This window comes from Cotesia typhae, unplaced genomic scaffold, assembly GCF_013202065.1.
Source record: "Cotesia typhae breed Kobodo isofemale line unplaced genomic scaffold, CoteBio_Ctyphae contig_4, whole genome shotgun sequence".
Taxonomy (NCBI): Eukaryota; Metazoa; Arthropoda; class Insecta; order Hymenoptera; family Braconidae; genus Cotesia; species Cotesia typhae.
The window spans coordinates 9705252-9728737 of NW_027423748.1; the positions used below are offsets into that span (position 1 = coordinate 9705252).

General features: G+C 31.2%; 1 protein-coding gene across 2 annotated transcripts in view; it reads left to right on the plus strand.

The window, feature by feature from the left end:
* The window catches only part of LOC141527166 (uncharacterized), a 72862-nt gene that overhangs the window by 8062 nt on the left and 41314 nt on the right, over nucleotides 1–23486 (plus strand). The window contains exons 1-2 of one of the 2 annotated variants that reach the window (XM_074242491.1): nucleotides 14510–14873; nucleotides 16457–16647. In XM_074242491.1, coding sequence (XP_074098592.1) covers nucleotides 16497–16647 — 151 coding nt within the window. In that variant the 5' untranslated portion in view covers nucleotides 14510–14873; nucleotides 16457–16496. Of the gene's footprint in view, nucleotides 1–14509; nucleotides 14874–16456; nucleotides 16648–23486 lie in introns of those variants that run through there. The other variant, XM_074242492.1, reaches the window with a different exon arrangement.

The window sequence follows — 23486 nt, forward strand, 5'->3', positions numbered from 1 at the left end:
ACGTTCGGCAGCTACTTTCTCAAGGATTATTAGTTTTTCACTCGTATCCGTTTTTTTATTGCAATCAGATGCAGAGCCATTGAATATCTACCGTAATCTTCTTATTAAATTCACGGTTTCAGATTCCACAGAATCATACTGAATAAATCATTGCAATTTTTTTAAACATTATCATCAAAATTTCTCAGATGGAAAAACTAGTTCATTATTTTTACTGGACAAATTTTTGAAGGAAAAAATAAAATTGTTGAACTGCGTAAGTGACTAAAAATTAATTTAGCACAAGCTAAGAATTGCGAGGGTGAAGAAATGTTACGCCAGCTAAAGTTTAATTTTATGACCTTTCAGTTATGATTTATTTTATTCCCTTTTAAATTTACTTTTATATCCCCTTAATATCTGGTAATTGAGTAACTTTGCTCGTACAATTTATTTATTTATTTATTTACAAGTACTGCTGCAAACAAATTATAAGATTGGTTTTATGTGGCTTTTGGCTTCGGTAAAGTAACTATTTAGCAAACTTTCAGACGAATAATCTACCGATTTCCCGAAATAAAACTCGTAAAATATACTAGTGCAGCGGTTGGATGAAATTTCAAAGTCCTAAGAAAAGATATTCATACATGCGTTACTGTACGTTCCAAGTTTTACGAAAGGGAATACGTGAAAAATATAAATTTATTTCTAAAGAAAATTTTCAATCAAGTCTGTTTGAATTTTTCCTTGGGAAAGAACAATTTTTCTTCGAAAAATGAAACATAAAACTGAAAGTCCCTTGTCTAATTTATTTTAAGGCTTCTATGTGCTTATCGAGTCAAGATATCATTTGAATTTGACCTCTCAGGTCCCATGTTTTTTTAGCTTGCTACCATTGTTACCATTGAAGCCGTAATCCTCATAGCTGTGAGAAAATATGTAAACCTGAGAAACTAGAAGATTTTTGAATCCAACTTTGGTCGTTTGAGTGTTACCAAATGGTCCTGAAGTTCACTTTGAAACTTGTTGAAGGTTTCCCAAGCGATCAGATTTCCTTAATATCTCCCAAGTTTCTATTTTAGCATATTGAATTTTTTTTTTTTTTTAGTAAAGTAGTATTATCAAAATTTTTTTGTTTAAAATCCAAAAAGTTTGAGTGTTCGGTGAATAATATACGGAGTGGATGATATTGAATTGATTTAATCCCTCTGGAGTTAAATTTTCTTCAAGAAGAATTTAATTTAAATTATTAATAAAAAATATTTTTCGGAGTGACTTTTAATTTTTTTTTTTTTTTTTTAATAAATTTTCTCTATAATAATTTATTTGTTAAAGAATCATAAAAATTGTCTCAAAAAATTTATTAAAGTAATTAATTAAATTTCTTTTCTTTCTAAATTACAAATTGATTTTTCCTTTCAATTCCTGAGGAAGCTTATTATCAATTTACCCAAAAATAACTCCATCACTCCGTTGAAATATTCATCATATTGATTTCCATCCATCCTTATTCGCTGTAAAATATCTCGGTTATCAATAAAATGTTTCCACAAAAATTAACTAAATAAACATCCTTAACACGTTTGGTTACATTAATCAAAGCATAAAAAAAAAAAAATAACTTTTGTTAGAGAGAATCAATATCGAACACACTTTTTATTTATGTTATCATCATTCTACTTCAAGAGAATCAAGATCCGGCCTTCCATCAACAGCCACCCATAAAAAACATCTCGCATTACACAATAGAAAAAAGTATCGTCGGTTCCCAGAAGCGAGTGAGCACAAGTACCAGCATCAGCTATCACGAAAGTTATAAAAATACATATATAATCATCAATTCAATTTTAACTTCAACGAATAATCGATAAGTGCCAGCATAGCAGAGCAGATCAGAGCTACTAAAGTAAACCGGGTCCTGTAATAACACACAAGTATTCCGACACCAATTGAACAAGTAGAGTGGAGATAGATTAAATAATAATATGGATGTTATCGGTTATAAAAATTAGTTGATTATTTTATGTTGCTATCTGCACAGCCAACAAATTTTCGGCTTAAAATTTAAAAATTTTTATGCAATTAGACAAAAAAAAATTTAATTTTACAATCCGGAAATTTTTTACCAAATGAAAAAGAGTTTAAGGAAATTTTTTAATGGTTAACAATCGTTAGCAATCGTTAAGCAAGTCAATAATGATAACAAGCAGTCGAGGATCACGAACAGACAGAGTTTGGAGTGTAGAGGGCCTGTTCTCATCCGGTTTCGATCAGAAGCGACTAGACCGAAGGCCGGAGACTTGAGAGCCAGTAATCATAAATATTTATCAAGTTCACTTACAATTTGTAATCGAGTTGATCGACTTCTGCTATCTTATACTATACCTTGCGCCTGGAACCTCGAGTGGGAGCAAAAAACGTATCACTGGATTCTGGAGTCAGAGATAGAGATAGAGTGAGGAATGGCTCACATCTCAGATACCAAGAAGCCAGCTCTGGTTCATGTTTAATTTATAGGCCTATAAGTCTCCGAGCTCGCGTATAGTTCGCGAGAGTTTGCTTCCGTATAATTCTATTCGGTGATTTGTACTATCAGGCATTTGATTTGCCTTAACTTGACCAAGCATTCAGCGACAGATTTGCCGAGGAACTTTGAGAACTTGTTATGGGTTTAAAGATTTGAGCGAAAGTCAGAGACGGTGTTTAGTGGAAATTTTTTCCATTCAAAAATTAAATTTGATGCTTAGTAAAAAATTAAAATTAATGAATAATGCAAATGTCAATTAACAAATTAAATGCATTATTTACAACTTTGGTTTTAAAATTTAAAGTCAAGCAAAGAACTTTTGAAATTGAATAAAGTTTACTTTAATTAAAAAAAAAAAATAAAAAAAAATAATCTTATTAAACTAATAGAAAAATTACTTTGATTCACAAGTTAAAATTCTGAATTAAACAGGAAAATTTTCGATCTAAAAAATTATTTTTATTCGATTAAAAAATTTTTCTTTTTAATTAAAAATGATCTAACACTTGAAAGTGACATTTTTATAGGTCAAAAACACCTCTGCTCTTACATCAAGTTAATATTTTAATTAGTGTCAATAATTACTGCTTTTGAGGAGAAAAAAGAAACATTTATCGTATAAAAACAAATTTCCTTTTACACAAAACAGTAAAAAGACACATTATACTGCAGTAAATAGAGCCTGGTTGATCTAATTCCCCTTCCACTTTCTCAGCATCTCAATCTTGTTCATCTCTCCTTATTTTAATTCCTCTTCTCGTTTTCTTATTGGACTGGCGTTCAATTCAGATATTATACCGCTACGCGACGAATAATTCAAGCTCTTCACCACTTTTTCCGGTTATTTTTTAGTGTTTTTTATCATCAGCCAGAAACAGCTGAGCACGAACTAAACAGAAAGAGGATAGAGCTATAGAAAAGATTAAACGATAAAAATAATATAAATCTCGGTAGTGGTGTCACTGAACATCGTACACGTACCATACACTAGCCATGTACGCTTAAAGTCCAGCGACTGTTGCTAGTCGGCTTTTATGCCCTTTTCGCTTTAGTTTTAGAAATATATAAAAATGTTAGTGGCCATTCGCTCGCTACTAAATAGTGTCCACCAGACTCTCGTAAATTGACTCCTGACCAGACGGGTCTTTTTCACCAGACGACACTGCCAACTTTTATTAACGCGAAATTAAGTTTCCGATACCGTTATGACGCTCCTGTTTCTCTTTGACGTTCGCCTCGAGCATACGTTAATTAAACGGTTTTGCTGCATTTGAGGTTTTACAGCCTGTTGAATTTTTTTTCTCTAGTTTTTCCTTCAAACATCCTCCTGGTAATTAAGAAAGCATAATTTTGTGATGAGAATATCATCATATTTATGATGAGATTCATAAATTATTTTTACACAGTTTGTTTGTATGACCAATTTATGTATACACAGGGAAAAATTTATAAATATATAAATTCATATTTTCTATTAATCCTTGATAGATAAAAATTCTTAATAAAATTTTTAGAGCCAAGATTTTAATTAAAAAATTGAAAAATATTAAAATAATCCACGGAGAGTTTCATTATTAGCAGAATAATAAAACGTACTTCGTGAAAAGGACTCTCGTCTTTTGTTAATATTTTGGCACCGGTAACTGACAATTATTCAGTTGCAACATTTATAGAACTGGTTCGGTCATGAATGATTAATCACAGCGCTCATGAATATAAAATGCCGTGTTAGGTAATTTTATATCTAATTCTCCTTACATTATGGATTGCGGAAGGGTTTTATGACGACTATGGATTAAACTAAAAGTAAAGGCGGACATGAAATCAATATGATGAATATTTCTGGCTAGAGAATAATTATTATTGAATTTTAATTGTCATTTTGATATTTGTTCTATGCACCGAAGTTGTCTAAATTTATTAAATTATCAAAAAAATGATTCCTGATTTTTTATTGGTTAAGATAAAAATATTTATACAGCTCGAAATTCAAATTTCTAGCAACCACAATAATTTCAAATGATAAGTTATGTTAATTTGTCAATTTTACAAAATGACTGAGTTCAATAATTTACAAAGCTTTTTCAGTAAGGCCTGCGATAAAGTAAAGTACTAATAAATTTCAAATTTACGGCCTACATGTAAGCAAAGACGAATATATTTTAAAAAACTTTTTTGTAATTTATTTTTATTGTTATTATTATTATTATCATCCGTACTTAAAAGACCGGAGATGTGCATAAAACAAAGTTAATACTGTTTGATTGAAATAATGGCGTAATTGAAAGGGTAGTTGTATATTTGGATGAGTAAAGTTAAGCAGGAAAGTTGTTAAATTAGCGAATATCAAGAGGATATAAAAATAAAATTAGCTTGAAGATAAAATAAATCATAACTGGAAAGCTGTAAAATGAAAGTTCAGCTGTTAGTAGCAGTAACAAGAGTTAACAGCACTCTTGTGTTCTCCATCGCGAATGGAAATGGAATAAAAGAAACAAGGTATCAATAACAGTTACAGAAATAGAATTTAAAAGTAGCTCGAGACTATGGGTACAAGAGCAATCTCATTAATTTTTTTTTTCTACGGTAGCAACAAACAGAGAGACGCCAGTCGCAAATATCTACGTATATATTTGGCACACACATCGCGCGACAGAGCATTACACACACTGGGTATAATATACCGTATGCTCTATAGTATGTAGTAAATAACGCGGATAGTATGGATATGTGTGTACGTATATATGTGGAGGTTCTTTTCTCCTTGTATAACGTAGATGTCGTATAATATTGCACCATGGAAATAGTTTCGTCGGTCTTATTTACACCCAGCGAACGTACTCGAACGAATGAAACGAAACGTCTTACTGGCAATTGTATCGTGGAACAAGATTTTCAACGACGTCGCCCGAATTTACATCACTGCCAGATGCAATGCAAGAAACAACTCCAAATTGTACGCACTTCAAAAGAATTGAAAGAATCTCGCCTTTGATTCTACAAATATATATCTCATTCTATTATTTATGTGTTTTCATTATAAGTAACAATAAATATTTATATTCAAATTCAAAAGCGCTTGAATCCGTATCAATTATCACACGCCTAAGTGCGAAGCGCGTAGGTGTGTTCTACTATCGCAAAAAAAATGAAAACTCGTTGATTTCAACCCTCAATTTTTTTTTATATTAATTATATATCCACTTAAATAGTGAAAAACTTCACAGCGAAATTTTTTGTTAAAAATTCATTAAATACAACATCATTGAAATTCTCTATTCAAGCATGGTGTTGTTAACACGATAACTCTCGAACAACACAATTAATTGACCTGATTCTTTGTTTATTCGATTCGTATGGACGTCAAAAAATAAAATTTTTCACGGTTTTTTATGACATAAATAAAAATACTTTTAAAAAAAGTACCTCGTAGTATCTATCGTCATCATTTGACTGTTACATTTCAACACCCGATATTTATGCAGACTCAATTATCTTTCACCAAATGATCATGTAGTACCAGACAAATTTCCAAATATGGCTCGAGTTTTTTTACTAGTTTCCATTCCAGATCATCTAGACACCAATTAAACCTTCAGCTCCGCAGTTACAGATATTTATAACATACAGACAATCTGGTTGATCTACTTAACCCACTAAGAGACAATATTTCCCAGTAATGCGATCAAGTATCTTCTTCAAGTCAAGATCCTCATTAAGCCGCACTCGATCTCTGAGTATTGCCTTTTTTTCTATCAACTAATAAAAATCGCCGGGTATTTAACAAGTATTATTGGCCAGACATTCGTATTCTTCACTTAACTTAGACCCACCATTCCGCATCCTAGACAATATCCTATAAGTCTAGACAATTCTGCTGTGAGCTTGAAAGTTCAATAAAAAATATATATCTTTTTAGCTTACATTGTCCGAAAGTTTACAATTTAACGCCAGCAATAAAGCTGCTCTATTTTCTTTGACCTTCTCTCTCTCTCTATCTTTCCAAATAGACAATGTAATTGAGTGTGTTAATGTTTACTACAGCGTTTCCCTCAAAGTGCCTGTTATTCCTAGCCCCTATAGCTCCTAACAAGCCGGTATTATGTCTAAATACGCAAACAATAATCTGCTGCTCCAATTAAACCTCAAATCCACTGTCTCAACACGCCCATTACCCCTCAATCTTCTGCTTATCCTTAACCTCTCTAACTTCATAAATAATAAATTACAAATTACGACATGATTAACTCTAAAATAATAACTTTAATAATATAAATAAATATCTAGCACCCTCGTATTATGCGATTCCGCATTTAGGCTCATAAATATGCATACATTTTTCTCGTACAAAGTATATCTCTAATGACCACGGGTGTATAATTGTTCCATTTGTTATAATAACCATTATACATTCTCAAAGCAAAAAAAAAAAGATTAGTAAATTCATATATTCATTTATATTCTTGCAATTATTTACACACCGGGCTCAAAAATTTAGTTGTCATATTATTTGGATTATAAAAAAATTATTTCATTATTTTTTTTTTTTTTTCGATCAAAAAATTACTTCGTAGTTGATTAAACTAAAAATCAATTCAAAATAAGCACTAAAATAGCGTTAAACATTTATTTTTATTCTATAACTTAACTTCAAAAATTAAACTCTCTTCTAAAGAGAATATTTGGCGACCATGCGCCACCTAACGGATATTTTCAACACTATATTTGATCGAAAAATTATACACACAATTCTTGAAGAAAGCAATTGATGAAATTTATCGACTCGTCGATCGTATTTTAATCTACAATCGTATCTTTGAACTTTAAAGACTGCGTTAAAAATATCCGGTGGATACCCTTGGAGCCTCCCCTCGAAGAAATTTCCTTAGACACGTGCTAGCCATTTCTTGCTCCTCACCCGATATAGCAACGGTACTTACGATATACGGATGGGAGGCGTATACGTACATACTAAACAACCAAACAAAGTGAACACAAGTCCAGCTCTCGACGCGTCTGTTGTTACGCTTGTCGCGTTCGCCACATACTCCAATACTTTCTCTGCCGGCTGGTATACTGGGCTACACTCCTCATTCTGTCCCCCTTAACACACCACTCTGTGTAACGGCCCTCTACTCAATATACAACCAAACTAAATCCTGGGTGCTCCATCTCTCGTTCTCGTTCTCGTTCCAGACCGTAAACACTGTCCTCGAAAACCCTCCTAACACACCGCCAAACACTCCATTATATACAAACAACATACAGGACTCCTCCAAAACTTAACCGATAAATGACACACTATTGCTGAATCAACAGCCCCCCCCCCTCCGATTCAAACTCCCGAGTCAAGCTCGGTGGTCATCTCATCGTCTTTGCAACTTACATTTAATCTATTTTGAGTATGATCAGTAAGCTGCAGCGCAATCCGAGCACCAAAGGACCAAAATAATCAGACATCTTGTTAATGCAATGTAGTGTCTATAAAAACGTTCCTTTTCGTTTTATATTCAACCGCTTTCGTCGTTACTGAGACTTAACTCTAACCCGAGTCAGTCTTTCTGTGTTGAAAGACGCTTAACGATTCCATACGTTTCCTTGTATAAATATACTTTTAGAAATATTTACTTTCGGGTTTACGATTTTTTTATTTCGAAGAACCGAACTTGAGATCTCTCAACTTTTGGCTTGAAGAATTGACGTTCTTTTTTAAAATAAATTGGTCTTAATTTTCAGAAAAGTTTTAGTTTGTTGGATTTTTTTCAGCAGAAATAGTGAATTCATGAAGAGAAAACGGGAAATTTAGCTGTTTTTAAAGTTTTTCAAGTGCTACTTCAGCGATAAAAGTCTGAAATTGAAGTATAGCATGCAAAAACTTCACTGAAAATGAACGATGAGTACGAATATCATATCAATATTTGATATAATATTTGCTGAGTATCTTCCCGTGAATAAACGGGTATCGATTTTTGCTATTAGACGGAGATCAAAGGATTCATAACTTGGTGACATGCATCAATTTTTTTTGTGATATTTTTTTTTGTATTTCTAGTGCTTACAAACAAGAATTCAAAGCTCTAAAAAATCGAATAAAGGAAAATAACTCTGTTTTATTAAATGGTACTGTTTTTCTCAAGATTCTGTCACTAAACATCTCATTGAGAATTCCAACTGATTTTGTATCTCGAACAAAGCATTTTTTTTGAAGAGCAAATAGAATGCTTTAGTCTTTCTCTGCTGAAATATAGCATATAAATAATCCGTTATACATCTTTCAGCACTTTTCAAAAACCTAGTAAGGTTCTTCTTCATTTCCTTGGAGATTCTCTTTGTCATTTCCGAGAACTATTTTTCCTACTAACAACCGTTTTTCAGTTTTGCTCTAAATCTAATCTTACAAAAAAAGAGAAAAGCACTTCCTAATTTTCTGACATTCGAATGAATCTTATAATTAGCTTGACATATTTAAAGATTGTTGTAGAAATCTCTCGGTAAGTGTGACAGGATTGTTGCCCTAAATGGAGAAACCTAATTTCTGCGCACGTTCTTGAACGTATTTGTTATTATAATTATACTCAGAGGCTTTTAATACAGAGCCTTACAGAATAAACACTTAATGATACTCTCGTAGTGGTAGTTATTGTCCCAATACATTAACATATCCATATACACGCATGAGGTTACACGTGATACGAATTAGCATAGTAAAGCTTCGGGTTTTAACGACAGTATAACGTTACTTAGTATTAGAGGTTTTATCACCAGCTTACCAAGTTTTCCTCACATTTCAATAAACCTCCAAGGATTGTTGTACCTTCAAGCTTCGCACTAAAAAATGTTATTCACATTTAAGTCTTCATTTACCGCAAAAATATTCAATTTCAGAGTTTTTTCGAGTAATAAATAAATAAACAGCTGTTGAATAATTCAAAAAAATATTTTTTCAAATTTTTTATGACATAATTTAACGGAGATTCAAACAATTGCACTGTTTAAGTCATCAAGCTCTCAAAAAAAATGTTGTCAGGTCACTTTTAACCGCATTGTTTCCAACTTTACCTCTACCGGGTGTTGGTGTTTAATTAACTCACCATGAAATGCCGGAAAAAGTCTTATTTGCTAACCTGGCAGCCATGTGATGGATGAATAGTTGTGGTGGGTTGGTGGGAGCACGGGCGCGAGAATACACTTGAAAGAAAAAGATGGAGGTAACAGTATTTCTCACTAAGTTGTCAAACATTCATTATTTGTCTTGAATTACTCTGGACTAGCAGAAGTGTTTTCCCTCGGGTAGATTGTACACACCCGCTTCCGGGTCTTTGTTCCGATAATTACTGTCTCGATGAACATCAGCGCATCGCATCACTTAAGTTAAATTACCTGTATAATGCTATTATGGTTTCAAAAAAAAATCAGTAGACAAAATACGACGTGATTTCTTAATTATTGACATTTTTTAAAATATAAATTCATCCTGATGTTACGCTCATCGAGACCTTTCATTTGAGTACCCACATCAATTTTTCATATATTTTATATATTTTACAAATATCAGAAATATTATATATATATATATATATATATATATATATATATATATATATATATATATATATATATAATATATGAAAAAATTCGTGTGGGTATTCAAATGAAAGGTCTCGATAAATGTAACTTCAGGATGAGCTTATATCTTAAAAAATGTCAATAATTAATAAATGACATTGTGCTTTGTCCACGGATGATATCATAAAGGTATCAAACGGTCATAATCGGTACAAATTAATACTTTGTTTTTAACTATCTAAACTATCTAAATTCCTCAATATTGTCCACACTGAGTGGAAATAAAACGCATACTTAGAACAATAAAAACCGGTGTAGGTGTAATAAAAGCAGACTGCATGCACAAGTATATCTATAGATCTGCATGAATTCTAAACAAATAGAAAGAAAGGTAAAGGAGTGATAAAAAAAAAAAATAACGAAACTATTAGTAGCATTGGCACGTTTGCCCGGTACTACGTGTCTCGCTTAAATGTCCGGTACCCATTTTGATTGGATGAAAGTTTACCTTTTTCGTTTTCTAACTACTCAACACCTTTATACATTGATTAAAGTGAAGACAAAGCAACAAAGAGGTGCCCGGGGTGATTGTTAAATATGCGAAAAAAAATAAAAAAGATTAACCACGGAAAAAAAAAAATTAAACCTGAAAAATAAAGTAAATATCGACAAGCGTTTTCGCGGCGACTATTTTGTTCCGCTTTGTTTATGCCAGCCTCAGTTTATTAAACGGCAAAAGTCATTTTTAAATAATGGCACTGTGAATGGGAGAAAAAGAGGCAGAGAAGAAGAAAGAAAGAATTGTATATATTTGGTAAAGTGTTTCACACGCCATTTGGTGTATTCGCAGAAAGTGAAAACGAAGATAAATATACAGAGTCATTTTAGCAATGTGCATACACAACTTAGAGCGCCTGGGGCGTGCAAATACGTGAGAGTCAATTTTCCCAAGACATATTGAACCAATCTGTATGAATTTTTCGTTAAATTGCACATAAGGGCAAAAAAAGAGTCTATTTTTTAAGGACATTTTATTTTAAACAGATAAAATATGTAGCACAAGAATAAGAAATTGATATATGTAAATGGAGCTTAAAGTAGACACACGACACTAAGAGATATTCGACTAACGTACCACTTTGCAGCGACCCCTATTTGCTCTCTTCTCTATTTTTAAACATTTACTGCCGTGAAGAATATTTAAGAGCGCATAGAAACCACTAACTCATGGCATCTGCTCCTCTTTATTCTTTTTTTTTTTCACATTAATCGAATGTTAACCCCTTATATCTCTCATATCCGATCTTTCATTTATATGTATACATCTATATATCTATATACGAGGAACGATAAATATTTAACGCTTATAACTTTCTGCTGCGCCTTAATGCTCGGTTTTCCAACTATCAAGATCTAACGATAATATACCGAGCTTAATTTTTCACAAATTCGGTATCAGAATTTAAAACTCTTCCTGATATATGTGAAGATATCATCCAATTAAATCCGCAGTTATTTACTTGAAAGGTTTTTAATTTCGGATAGATGGGAGAAAATTTTTGGAAAATCCCGTGTAACAAAACAGATAGCCAGGCTTTTGTTCCAAGGATTAAACTGTGATTGAAAAATAATTCTGACTGACAGTTAATAGCAGAGACTGTTCGTCAATAAAATTGTTCACTTCGATGTAAACGAGCCGGGAAACCGTGACTGTAAAATCGTTAAATTTTTCCTCGGGTCATCAACTTTTGATATTTATAATCGAATATTTACAGTTAGACTTTATACGTCAAAATATTGTCTAAAAAATAAGATAAATACACCGGGATTCCGGCTATATTTCAAGTGCGACTCCAATACGGATGTCGTAGAAATTTATGATGAAATTTTTTTTTTTTTTGTATACTGAAGAATATTCTGTGACATTTGATATTTAATTTTCTCTTAATAAAATGAAATCGAATATAGCGAGCATTGCAATATTCAAACATTCTTCTCAATATACATCGAATATCATTGCATTTTCAATGTGAAATTCCTGTTTTTAAATTACGATGAATTTTTCATTGCTCTTAATGAAAATTTTTTTCGTGCCGTGTATTATCACAGATTTAAAAAAATAATATCATGCTTTGTAAAATTCGCAATAGATATTTAATAAAAAATTTACCTTTTAATTTACCTTTTTAAAAAATAATTAAAAAATTTTTTATTCATGGTTATTCATTTTATAACTTGAAAAAAACATATTCAATCTTTAAATCCCTATCAACTCGTCCCAAATAACAGATTGAAAGGATATATTTGACGCAAAAACCTCATATAATATGTACATAAATAAAAGCGGTCCTCAAAAAACAAAGAGTAAGCCCCACTTGGGTATGTTTACCAAAAATAATTCGTGGACCCCGAGGAAATTTGTATAGATTATTATTGAGCCATTATAATCCATTATTAAAACTATAATAAAGTGAGTTGCTCAATGGAGCATAGAATAACGATTTGAAAATGCAATCATTTAGTATATACACATCCTTTGATGGCGTGTATACATTCAGAAAACAGAAGAGAGGAGATTATACTCATTGTCAAAATAATCAATAAGATTTATGGTCATTCCACAGCTGTGCCAGGAAGATGAATAGCTGTTGACGCCTCGTGTATACACACTTGTGTTGCACCCAGCGCAGAACACGCTGAATAGCATATATACACAGCACCGTTACACGCAAATTAATAAGTCAATCATACATGTCGCCCCGGTCGCTGCACACGCACCAAACAATTCAAAATTACTGTCCTCTTTTTCTTTCACCGCTTATCATTTTTTTTCCCCTTTTTTTATCGCACATTTGCACTAGATATTTTAATGTGTGTAAGCTTTTGATTCCATGGCTCTCGCTTCGATGAATGTAGGGTTGAAAAAATGTTAAATAGAGTAATAGAAAAATAAAGACAAAAAAAAAATAAAAGTTAAAAAGGGAATATTTTGTACACGTGCATTATTCACTGGAGCCTCGGGTAGCAGATTTTTTTTATCAATGCCTGATTTTTCGTGTCGACGCTGCGCACGCGAGGTAAATACTATAGAATCTTCTATTATCTCCGAGTCGGAAGTTCATTTTTTTTGCCTCCCCTTTTTTTTTGCATGGAAAATGGTGATGATAATAATAATAAAAAAATATCTTTCGTAACTTAGCTGACTGCACATGATTCTCGCTCGTGCTCGGGGCTGAACTATGTATGATCTTCAACCTCTGCCGATGCTCTACATACTATTGTATATGAAAATATTTGTGTGACACCAAATAGTTCTGAAAAAAAATAATGAAAATACTGGCAGGATCTGGGATGTGTCAATGGCGAGATATTCAATGAAATTTTTTCTAAAGGTGAATGCATGAAAATTCTATGTAAACATTTCGCAAATCTATGAACTCTAAAAAAGTGTAAAAATAACAAAGTTAAATACTCTTGTGGAAGAATTTCGTTTATAAATGGCCGTATTAAAATTTCTGATTTTTCATAACAATTTTTTTTTATATTTATCAAAAAAAGTAATAAAAAATATTATGTATAGCCAAAATTATCGAAAATTATCGAAAATTTAAGCATAATTTTTCTCTATTAAATTTTCCTTCAATTAAATTTATTTACATATCAGTCCACATAAAAAAATTTTTAGACGAACTGGAAAAAGTTAAAAGCTAGCGGTTTCACAAAATGACTATTTTCAATTTAAGATCTCGCTAACAATCGTAGGTTTGGATTTTGCGTGAGAGAAGTTTATCACCACTTAGGTTCGGTTAGGATCCCGAACTAATCCAAGTTTACAGTTTCTTTGTTAAAATTTTGAAGACACTTGTTTGTTTCTTGGATGATATATATTCCAGATTGATTTATTTTTTATCAAAAATGTGAGTAACTTTATTTGATAAGAACAACAGAAACAAGTTAGATATAAAAAATTTAGACCTTTTCCCGGCATTTAGCAATATTTACGAGATAACTTTAAAAATAAATTTAAAAATGCAAATTTGTATTCAAATCTTTGGAAACATTTCTATTATATAGCTTACATATTTATCGTCGCATAAGTTTCCGAGATTTAACCCATAGCACGCGGATTTGAAAAATAGATAACAGAAAGAGTGTGAGTCCGCGAAAGATGTAATGCGCGGTTGTGGAAATCGCGTAAAAGCTACTATTCTGGTTAAATTTTCTTGGTTGTATTTCTCGATCCTCTCCACATAATAGTGACACATACATACATACATACACAGATAACACATATTCATGGGTTCTATTCGTTAGAGCACGCGCTGGTTCCCGTTCTCGATCGACGTGACGTCACGCGTTGCCAGGTTTGAAAGATCCGGCATCCGAACTAGTCTCTCACCGACTGCCGCACGGTTCGGTCCATATTCCATCTTACAAACTTATCTCACAACATAAACAATCGTCGCTGCTGAAAACTCACGTTTTTATCGCTAGAAATCATCCATTTATTTTTTTATTGCAAAGATTAATTTTCTCGCTCTGATTGCAGTGAAAAAAAAAAAAAAAAAAAATAATGATTGCAGTGGAAAAATATAAATTTATTGGATAATTATTATTTAAAACGACTTAGTGTTGTGAATGGTGTGCAAGTGAATTTTTTTAGTTTGCAAAAAAATTAAATAAAATAAATTAAACTAACTAGTGACACTCGAGAGTGATTGGTGGGTTTTATTTATTTGGTTTTATTTGTGCCAGTGATTTGAATTTATTTTTATTTTATATTTCTAATCAAAGTATCGAGGTAATTCCAAATATTTTGTTCATACAAAAAACTCTTTTTTATGGATAAAGTTATTCATGTACAGCGCCAAAATTCGGTGGTTTAGATTGATGGGATATGGCTCGGTGTCGTGTACATGCATCAATAGCAAAAGTTGTTTGAATAGAGGGATCAAATATTAGAAATAGAATCTGATAAAAATAGTTTGAATAGAATTTTTTTTTTTGACAAATAAAATATTGTGAAGGGTCATCGGTAATTATTTTTTTAAAAATTGATCAATTTTTTTGCGATGAATTGTTTTAAATCGGATGAATGTAATTTTGAACGATGGTATTATATTAATTATTAATGACTAATTAATATTGCACTCAATTATAACTGGGCTTATACAATATACAATTCGATCAATTGAAAATGGTTGGTAATAATTATTTCATAATACACTAAATGTAATTGGCAATTTATTAATTTTGAAATAATATGAAAATTGAAATAGCGGGACATAATTTACAGCAATATTGTACCATCAAATGTATTATTTTAAAACTTTGAACACGCTGAGATTGAATTATATTAAATTTCATTGTATAGAATTCATAAAAATCTTCTGAATCAAATTCTTATCATTTCACATCAAGGGGTGGTTACATTCGCACCGTAATTGATTTTTATTATTTAATAGTTTGAAAAAAAGTGAATGGAAAATTTATCAGTACGGCAAAATATTAATTTTATTTCACTTACTTGTATTTTATCAAAATTTAATTCCACACATTTATTAGATTGGAACAAATATTAAATTTTATGTCTTTCAGAGGAATTTAATTAAAAATTTTTTTAATAAAATTACAATTTTGATCGGAATTTTTTTTTTAAACTGTTGAATTATAATCCAATAAAAAATTGTTCTAGCAATTATGTTTTATTAAAATTTAATCTTACAAAAAATTTGTTTTAGCCAAAAAAATTAATAAGAAAGATCAAAACAATCTTGAACGACCTAAAAAATATTTTAGGCAAGATAATTTTTCTCTTCAAAAATATTTTCTTCAACTAAGAAAAATTTTTCCGAGAGCATTTTTATCAAAAAAGTACTAAAAAATATGATTGATGTCCAAAAATATATTTTTCAAGTAAAATTCAAAAACTGATGAACCATAAAAAAATTATAAATTAATCCAATCCAAGACTTACACCCTATTTCGACCAATCAAAGCAGCAGAAATATAAACAGCCAAATAAACTTGACATAACTCGTAATATTACCAAATTATTAAATTGCAAACATCCATCGAGTCATAAGCAACCGTTGTTGATTTTCCACTAGCGTAAATACTGACATTGTCAGCGATAATAATTATCTCCAATTTATAAAGCTTTATAATCACAATGATAATTATAACCAGAGATTAGATTGAAAAGCATACATCAATAATAACCAACACCGCAGTGTGTACAAAAGCTATTGTTAGCGGTGGTGATATTGTTGTTGTTATTCCCGGCGTAATAGGAAAGATTAATTATTATTACAACGATAATTATAACTCGATGCAAATTAATAAATTATCAAGCAAGTATCTAACAAAGTATAACTTTTTCAGCATTCAGTTTGGAGTTTGGACGCGAAGGGCAGAGCGATGAATGGGACCCGTGGGTCCGGGTGATATTTTAAATTGTCGGAGCGGGCGACTCAGAGTGAATACCTTCAGTCAGGATCCAACCATGCCCGGAATACTTATCCTGTTCTCAATTTTTGGCCTCCAGCTGGCAGCTGCCTCCGCAGACAATTTGGGTAATTATCTCGCCTACATTACTTCTCATTACTATTTAATTACATTTATGTTACCGTAAACGTTGATGTAACATTACACTGCTCTTTTTTGAACCTCGGTCTGCGTCTACGTCTACATTATCCCGCTCATGCACAAATCTTGTGTTTAATACATTACATCGAGCTCGTAGGTTTAATTCATCACAATTAAGACGACGGAGGCTGAAATTCCTAACGGTGAAAAGTACAAGTTAATGAATAGAGCAACTAAATTTTCCTACCAATTACGGGGGATTAATTTCCCACCTGCAGAATCCTTTAATTAAGAAAAGAGAGTTAGCAATTCGGTATGAATAAATATAAATAATTATTAGTTATGAATTGTGATAGACTGTTTCTTGAATATTCATGTCTACTGGAGATTTCTTACGAAACTTGGATATTAGTTTTTGGATCTTGAAGGATATTCTAAAGTATTTTGACATTCTCTAGAAGTTCTCTAGAATAACATTCTACATGATTTAACATGTCAAATTATCTTTTATCTATTTAATTCTTGGGTATTTTGCTGTACAAACAACCGTGAAATTTATGGAAAACTAAGGATAATAACTTATGTTACAGTTGCATTTCATATTAAATAGAAAAGCGAATAATATTTTTACAGAGTTTTATTTGATATTTATAAGCGAGGAAATTCGCTACTTATTTATATTCGTAACTGTTTTCATAAATGACATAAAAATTTTTTTTTTATAGTGAATTCATTAGAAATTGTAATGAATTTTTTTAGTGTAAATTTTTTATATACAGCTGGGTACAAAATTTTCTTTCCGCGTGATACTTACAGAGAATTAACAAAAAGCTCCTCTAATTTTCAAGCCCAATAAATGGAAAAAATTATTTTTTTGTTTCTCCGAAAAATTTGGAAAAATATTCCTCAATCGATTAACTTTGAAAATATTTTCTAAAAAAATACGAGCGTTGCCGAAAAACCAACACAATTATACCACAATGCACTGAAATAACTCTACGAAAATACGATAACTGGATGTCAGGGAAGTTTTATTATCCCGATAGGAATGGTTTCTCTATTTGTAAACTAAAACATGATGTCTCATAAACAGTGACTTACGCACTGGAATAACAAAATTTATATGGGATAAAATAAAAAAAAAAAGCGCCGCGGTCATTATTCACCCTTCAACCGTCAACCCTTTCAAAACCCGTCGGGCCATAATTTTCCCAGAGGAGCTTGCAGCTTTAAAACAAATATCACTCATAATTCGAAGCGACATTTTTCACCGGATTTTACTCCCTCAATTCAGACCCACTCTCAACTATTATATATCTTCGCAGACGGCTACGCGCTACCACTTTACTTATTTCACCTAATTTTTTTTCTTCTATACTTTAAACCCGGCCCAACCTTCGACCCCTGCCTTTCGTGGCACTTTCCACTCTGTTTTTACAGCCCTTTCGTTGATTCAAGCTCACGGAAAAGCAGATACACTATGTACTATGTACTGTAAACTATAAAGTATGTACTGTTTCTTTTTCATCCGTGTTTGTATATAGGTATAAATATAAATATAAATACAAAGGTCGATACACAGAGATTCTCTGAATCACAGAATAGAAAAGACTATGTACAGAATGTATATTGTTAGTCGAACAGATATCTAAAGTTATATGTTATATGTCATTGACACAAAGTTGGTATGCCTCGATCCCGACATAACCCAACTCGATATCAGAATCTCCCAATCATCATTTGCCACGTTCTATTCCTAAATTCGGGTGAATACCCATCCGTATCCCAGAGTATCGATCTATTTTATCGGAAACGTCTCATCAAAGATCTTTCAAAGCGATATAACAGTACCACCCAACAAATACAACCATTGAGAAAGCTACTGCAATACAAATACAAATTTAACAAAAAAAAAAAAAAAAAAAAAAAAAAAAACTCAACTTCTTTTTATACTTCTATTATTTGTCCTTTATTTTCCGAGGTTCAATTATCAAAGCAAATAGGATTGAGTTTATGTACAAAGTACAAAACATATAAAATATATGAACCTACTTTACATAGTAAAAAATATTCTGTACTTGCGTCAAAAAATTGTAAGAGTAAATTTTTTGTGGGTATTACATGAAGCGTATACTTATAAAGTACAAAAAAATAATAATAACAATGAAATAGTAAAATAACAATGTAATTTATAATCCAAAATTTTTTTGTTACTTTCTTTTGCTGAAAATGACGTCCGATCTATCAAAGAATTTTCCGGGACAAAGGCAAAAATTTTCTCTACTATTTTTTTCCGGAGAAGTTAATTAAATTAACGCAGTGAGAAAATGTCATTTTCCAGTGAGCCTTTTTGTAACTTTCTCCTTTTTGCGCCTTAACAACCCCATTTTAAAACGAGGCGTCAAACGGTGTAAAGCTGTTGTGTTTGACAAAGGGATGAGTTTATCCTGGCAGACAGAGTGAGAAGGTGGGAACTCCACGCTAAGGGCACACCTACCCGTTAATCCGACTAGGCATCTTTGTAGCTCGTCAGAATGATCAACTGCACTATTATATTATATGGTATCGCGTACTCGCAAACTCGTTAACACCTTTAAGTACTTTGTAGAGTTGTGTTGTTGGTATATAGACAAGCTTGGTGAGGCTGAAGATTGAAAACTCGCTTCAAATAATTAAAAAAAAAAAAAAAATAAATAATCATAATTTGATTTGATAATTGGCTATATTTGGATTGATGTGACTTTAGATGTCAAAATCGGTTCTAATGTGGTCATATAAGGACATGTGTAATTTTTTAACCAAAAAAAGTGTTGAAGAGAGTTAATTTCAGATTATTTAGTTCTAAAATAAAAATCAAATATTTTATTATTATTATTATTATCATCATCATATATGAGATAAATAGAAAATATAGGACGTCTAACAACGGTCTTAAGTTATGAAGCTCTTTGGTACTTGGATATCAGGTTTGTGATCTATTTACTAATAAACAGTGGACTTCAAAGGCGGGTAGATACTTATTAAGTCCTCAGCAAACTATAAATTTGCTTATTAGTTATGCCATATATTATATTATATTATATACTATATAAATATTGATCGTTGAACCGGCGAGTGAGAGAGGCTAAGCGCGAATATTAGAGTCATATTATGTAATAGAGCATTATTACTATATATAGTACGAGGCTAGATATAAGAAGGGTTGAGATGAAACTTAGCTGATGCACAAACTGAATCAACGGCCGACAAAGTTATCGGATAAAGTTACACCCCGGTTCTTTTGTGCCGTGGAAAGATTATCTGATGTATAATCCACTTTTATTATTTGCTTCTTTGCTCTTATTTTTTTCCTTCCTTTTTTTCTCTATTCTGCTCAAGCTCCAGTCAGTACATATCTATTATATCTATAAAAAGAACTTTTTTGGTAATGGAAAGGGAAAAGAGCAGGTAATGGGCCAGATAACGAAGTCCACTGTCGGATCTATGGATCCAAATTAATTGTCGCTGGAAAAAATGGTTAGGTAGATAATCGTCGATGGTTGGTGCGCGATTAAAAAAAAATTGGGAGTTTATTTTGGCTTGGAAGCGACAGGCCGTTTTTTAAGGAACAAAAAAGTGAAGAGAGTTGAAAAAAATTATTAATATTATATTTTTAAAAAATTTTGATTTTCTAAAATTGAAGAAATTTTCAAAGCAAAAAATATGAATTTTAATAAATTTTTCCGAACGGAAAAAAATTTGAATTAAAAAAAAAATATATTTGATTTGCATTTTCTCGGTCTGTAAATTCCGACAAGACTAAAAAAAATTTAAAGCTTCTGTTTCAATGAATAAAAAATCAAGTGAGTTAAGAACTCTCAAGATGGCCATATTTGGTTTAGAATTTCCAGTTATTCAAACTTCCGAGATGAGAACCTCCACTAAAATTCAACCATGGAGAATTTTATATCGGCATTCGTCGAAAAACATTTAAAATTTTCTTCTGCCCACCGACTTCACTTCCGTTGGAACGATTTCCATCCGCTCTGTCCTTTCACAGACTGTTTTTTTTTTACTCCAATAAAATTTCTGCTCTCCCACGATCTCTAATTTTTTATTGATTGAAAAAAATTAAAACTCTTCGTAAAAATATATAAACGCCATAAACATTTTATTTAATATTTTCCCTCACAAAAGAGTTACCAACTCGGGGATTTCTCGCTCGGTAAATATTCACCCTTCAAAAAATTTAAAATGCGATTTCTCTTTCATATCTCGGAAAAAGATAATAATTCAAGCCGGTTATATTAAAAGTTATGTTGTATAACTTAGCCATAAAATTTATACATATTTTCGTCCGTCTTACCCCAGAGGAAAGCAACCTGTTTATTAACAAAGAGCCTTGCTCTCGATACAAGCTAAGTCTTGGCTCATCCTTTTCCCGACAAATATTCACCTGAAATTTAAAAAAGTTTCTTAGCTGAAAGTTTATCTTTCGATGTTATGCATGATACTCCAGCCGGGCTTCTTGAAACTGAAAACTGGAGTCAGGTCTTCAAAACTTTTGAGGTACATAATATGATATTATGTGATATAATAATAGTTAGCAAGGGAAATAACAATGAATTAATATTTTCTTTCAAGTTTAACTTTGATTCAAATGTTTCATTTTTATTAAATTACACTGAAAAAAATCAGAATAGTATTATTTACCATTGTAAAATTAATTTATTTATTTTCTGATGAATATTACTGGTATATTGAAATTAACTGGAGAGTAAATATCGCTATAATAATATTTAGTTCTATCTTACAATGATTTTACTGCTATAAATAAATTAGCAGGAATATAACCATAATATACTCTTAATATTTAATTTTTATTGTTTCATGTTTAATATTTGGTATTTAATTTAATAATTAATACTTGAAATTTGATAGTTTAATTTTGAAGATATAATTTGTATTTAGGTTTTTTTTTTTTTAGAATTTTTTTATTTATTAATAATAATTTTTTTCTTTCCTTAAAAAATAAAATTTTTTTCATTCTTAAAAATTGAGAAAATACCGTAAAAAATTAATTTCCAGCATAAAAAATCTAAACTCCTCAAAAACAACTTTTTACTTATTACAATTAGAGTAAAAATAAGCCCATTTAAAATTTTTAAAAACATAAAATCCCCGAATAATTAAAAAAAATCTAAAAATCAACCGGTCCATAAAAAAGCCTTGAAATTGACGGAACCGTAGAATTTAGAGCGACCTCGGAGATAATTAAATACTAAGGACATAGTTACAATTTACACACCGCAACAGAAGGTACGCACACATGTAGCATGTAAGCGTCTTGCTTAAGCTATAGCCGGTATGCACGGCTTAACGCGAAACACATGTCGGCAGCGTTTCATAAAAATCCGGGACCACGTTGTCCAGTTTCACTTTAGAGTGCAGGCCGACACTCAACTTCAAACCCAACTAGAGTTTATCCAGCGCAAGGTCCAGTCTCAAATTACCAGAGGGACATAATAATAATAATAAGAATAAGTATGAGGACTTTTTTACCTCTTCCTCCTCCTTTTTCTACTTCTACTTCGTAACAACCTATGTAGAATAATATATTATATTCCTCACATAATAAAATGAAACTGTACCACGCTGTGAACCTTAAACCTGAACCATAAAGCTTTGCGTCGTTGCTCCTATTCAGCATTTAACATTCTTATTCAAGTACTTTTTCAAGCGTTCTGTCCTGTCTGCTACCACATGTTGAAAAAAATTAAAGATCTAGTATATAGTTACAGTCCTACCCGCGATGTGGACAAATTTATGACCCGGAAAGTTTTTAAATTTTCCACTTGATAAAACAAAAGTCGCTTTTATACGAAAATTAAGATTAAGATAAAAAGAAAAGTTTGTAAATCCAAATTTGAATATTAGCTGCTTTTAATTTTGCTCAAAGGAGCAGAAAAAAATTTATTTTAATTAAAAAAAACAATATTAAGCTGCAATTTTTTATTAGTCTAGAAAATAGATTCAAAAATAAATCGAGTTAAAAAATTTATTTTTTCAAAAGTTATCGTATTTGTCCCTCAAAAAAAATTTTAAAAATCTACGAAATAAATTTTTTTTATGTAAAAATCGCAATTAATCGAGTCAAAAAATTTTTTAATAAGTTCAGCGATCATTTTTCTTTTTAATAGTATACTTTAACATAGAGATTTTTTATATTTAATTTTTCTACTCGTCAGAAAATATATTATATTATATTTACTTTTCAAGTTAATTACCGCCAGAAAATTGCTAGCTACACTCATCAGTTTAATTCCCGCGGCCGCTGATCGCTGGATTATTTATGAGTTTGTTTATAATTAACTATTCAGTCATTCTGGACGTTGTTGAGTATAATCATTATTATTAAGGGGACTTTACAGATCTAATTTATGACTTATCACTTGTAATTATAAATCAACGTTGTTTGAAGACGTTTAAAATTTGTCGCTGTTTAAATATTAGTACAAATCGGTTTTTAATGGGATACGTAAAGCTATTTTTTGTTAATAAATCTTCTCGGTTGGAAAATTTATTGATCAAATATTGAATTATTGAATGTTTACTAATTAATGAACTGTAAATAAAAATACTCGGGTTTAATAATTGCGTTTACAATAAATAAATAAAAAGTATGTTTTATTTTCAAAGAAAATTCTCAGTCTCGACTTGTTTAAACTTTAAAATTGTGAGTGGTTTTTTTTAGTAGATTTTAATTTATTATGACTAGTCTCACTGCGAAAATGTTTATTAAAATTTTCATTTCAAAATGTTGACACTAAAGAACATGAAACATGAA